This window comes from Acyrthosiphon pisum, unplaced genomic scaffold, assembly GCF_005508785.2.
Source record: "Acyrthosiphon pisum isolate AL4f unplaced genomic scaffold, pea_aphid_22Mar2018_4r6ur Scaffold_19724;HRSCAF=20414, whole genome shotgun sequence".
In the NCBI taxonomy this organism is placed as follows: Eukaryota; Metazoa; Arthropoda; class Insecta; order Hemiptera; family Aphididae; genus Acyrthosiphon; species Acyrthosiphon pisum.
Window position 1 is genome coordinate 1 of NW_021769008.1, and position 1,396 is coordinate 1,396.

The 1,396-nt window shown below is 30.2% G+C and overlaps 1 protein-coding gene across 1 annotated transcript; it reads right to left on the minus strand.

Annotated features, from left to right (window-relative positions):
• Positions 1-354: 354 nt before the first annotated feature.
• LOC107885855 lies at positions 355-1,195 on the minus strand. The gene is made up of 2 exons (XM_016809545.2): positions 855-1,195; positions 355-777 (listed from the first exon to the last, which is right to left on the minus strand). Exons 1-2 carry the CDS (start codon positions 1,101-1,103, stop codon positions 637-639), a joined length of 390 nt encoding a protein of 129 aa, XP_016665034.1. The 5' UTR covers positions 1,104-1,195; the 3' UTR covers positions 355-636.
• Between the last annotated feature and the right edge of the window lie 201 nt (positions 1,196-1,396).

The following is a 1,396-nucleotide window of genomic DNA, read 5'->3' on the forward strand; positions in this document are numbered from 1 at the left end:
TTGTTGTGATTGTATAATATTATTCGTGGGTACTTGAAACTTCTAAAGTATAATATTATATATCTATGATTTTACCACGGTTTTTTGTTGATGTATAACGCGTTATAACTTATAAGTACCTAATAGATATTATGATATGATTAATTTGGAATTTATTATAGGTACCTATTATAGGTCAATTTTTTTTTAATACCATAGATAAGAATATATATGCCTAATACATAGACTGATATACCGTCTCCGCTCAGAATCGTTTTTCTTATACAGTGATATTATATCATTGAATTCAAATTTAATACTGTCCATTATACAGTGACCCACTTCTAACCTACTGTACAGCAGAGCGACATCCACTTACCCACCTTTTTTTTTTTTTATATTTATCTGAAATTAATTGTTTTTTAAGATTATTCATTCTTATGAATGTCCGTGTCCTAACTAGACAGTCAATAACTTCTTGCGGGATAGACAAATATTGAATGATTGGTGTCAATTTATTAATCATATTTTTCATTATCCCTTTACTTTTGTAATATTATCACCATTCACTAATTTAAATTCAATTTCAAGAAATTTGATTGCTGCCATCAAATTGTTTGATGGTAATTTCAAACCACCTCTTGACTTGAAATTAGTCTAGCAGTCTTCTGCAACATCACCATCATCTGTTTGCTTTATCAAATCTGGATATTTGCTGGAAAACCGATTACAAATATAGCCAGCTACATATTGAGCACTATCCTCTTCAAGCTCATTAAAAGGTTCATTTTCCGCCATCTAAATCACATTAATTATTAATATTTACTATGTTTGATTGTGTGACTTAGTTATGTACTAAAATATTTTTAATTTACTTCAAATTCTCTCAGGAGATCAAAGCACTGTTCACTGATTATTGGTGTACATTCACTACCAATATTTGACTGTACGGTGGCTACTTCAGTTGGGTCATCTGTTTCAAATGTACTCAAATTCAACATTTGACTAGTCAAACACTCATTTTCAGTCAATAATCTGTTTTCGAGATCAACCTGTGAGTTTGTATTCTCGGTAAATACAAAATCTGAATGTTTTCCAAGAATGTACCATCTCGGGCTAAACATTTTTAGATTCTGAGTGGAACGATGAATGTATTGATTTTACAATGATGTGTGTTTTTTTTTATTTTTTATTTTTTTTTGTGTCTGTCATCACCTTTTAGGACAGTAAAAGTGCTTGGATTTTCTTCAACAGTACCTTTTCTGATAGGAAAGTGAATCTAGTTGGAACTTTGGGGGGTCAAAAGTAAAATTTTTCCAATAGTTTTCAAAAGTGCCGTGAAAAACAAAAGAAAATTAATGAAAAACGGAAATTTTTACGCAAAATCTGTTTTCGAGAAATCGATTTTGGGTTTTTG

Bases quoted from the DNA above. Each gene is read 5' to 3' on its own strand.
- LOC107885855 (XM_016809545.2), bottom strand. From the start codon at position 1,103: ATGTTTAGCCCGAGATGGTACATTCTTGGAAAACATTCAGATTTTGTA. The intron at 778-854 runs GTAAATTAAAAA...AATGTGATTTAG, and splicing joins ATCTCCTGAGAGAATTTGAA to ATGGCGGAAAATGAACCTTT.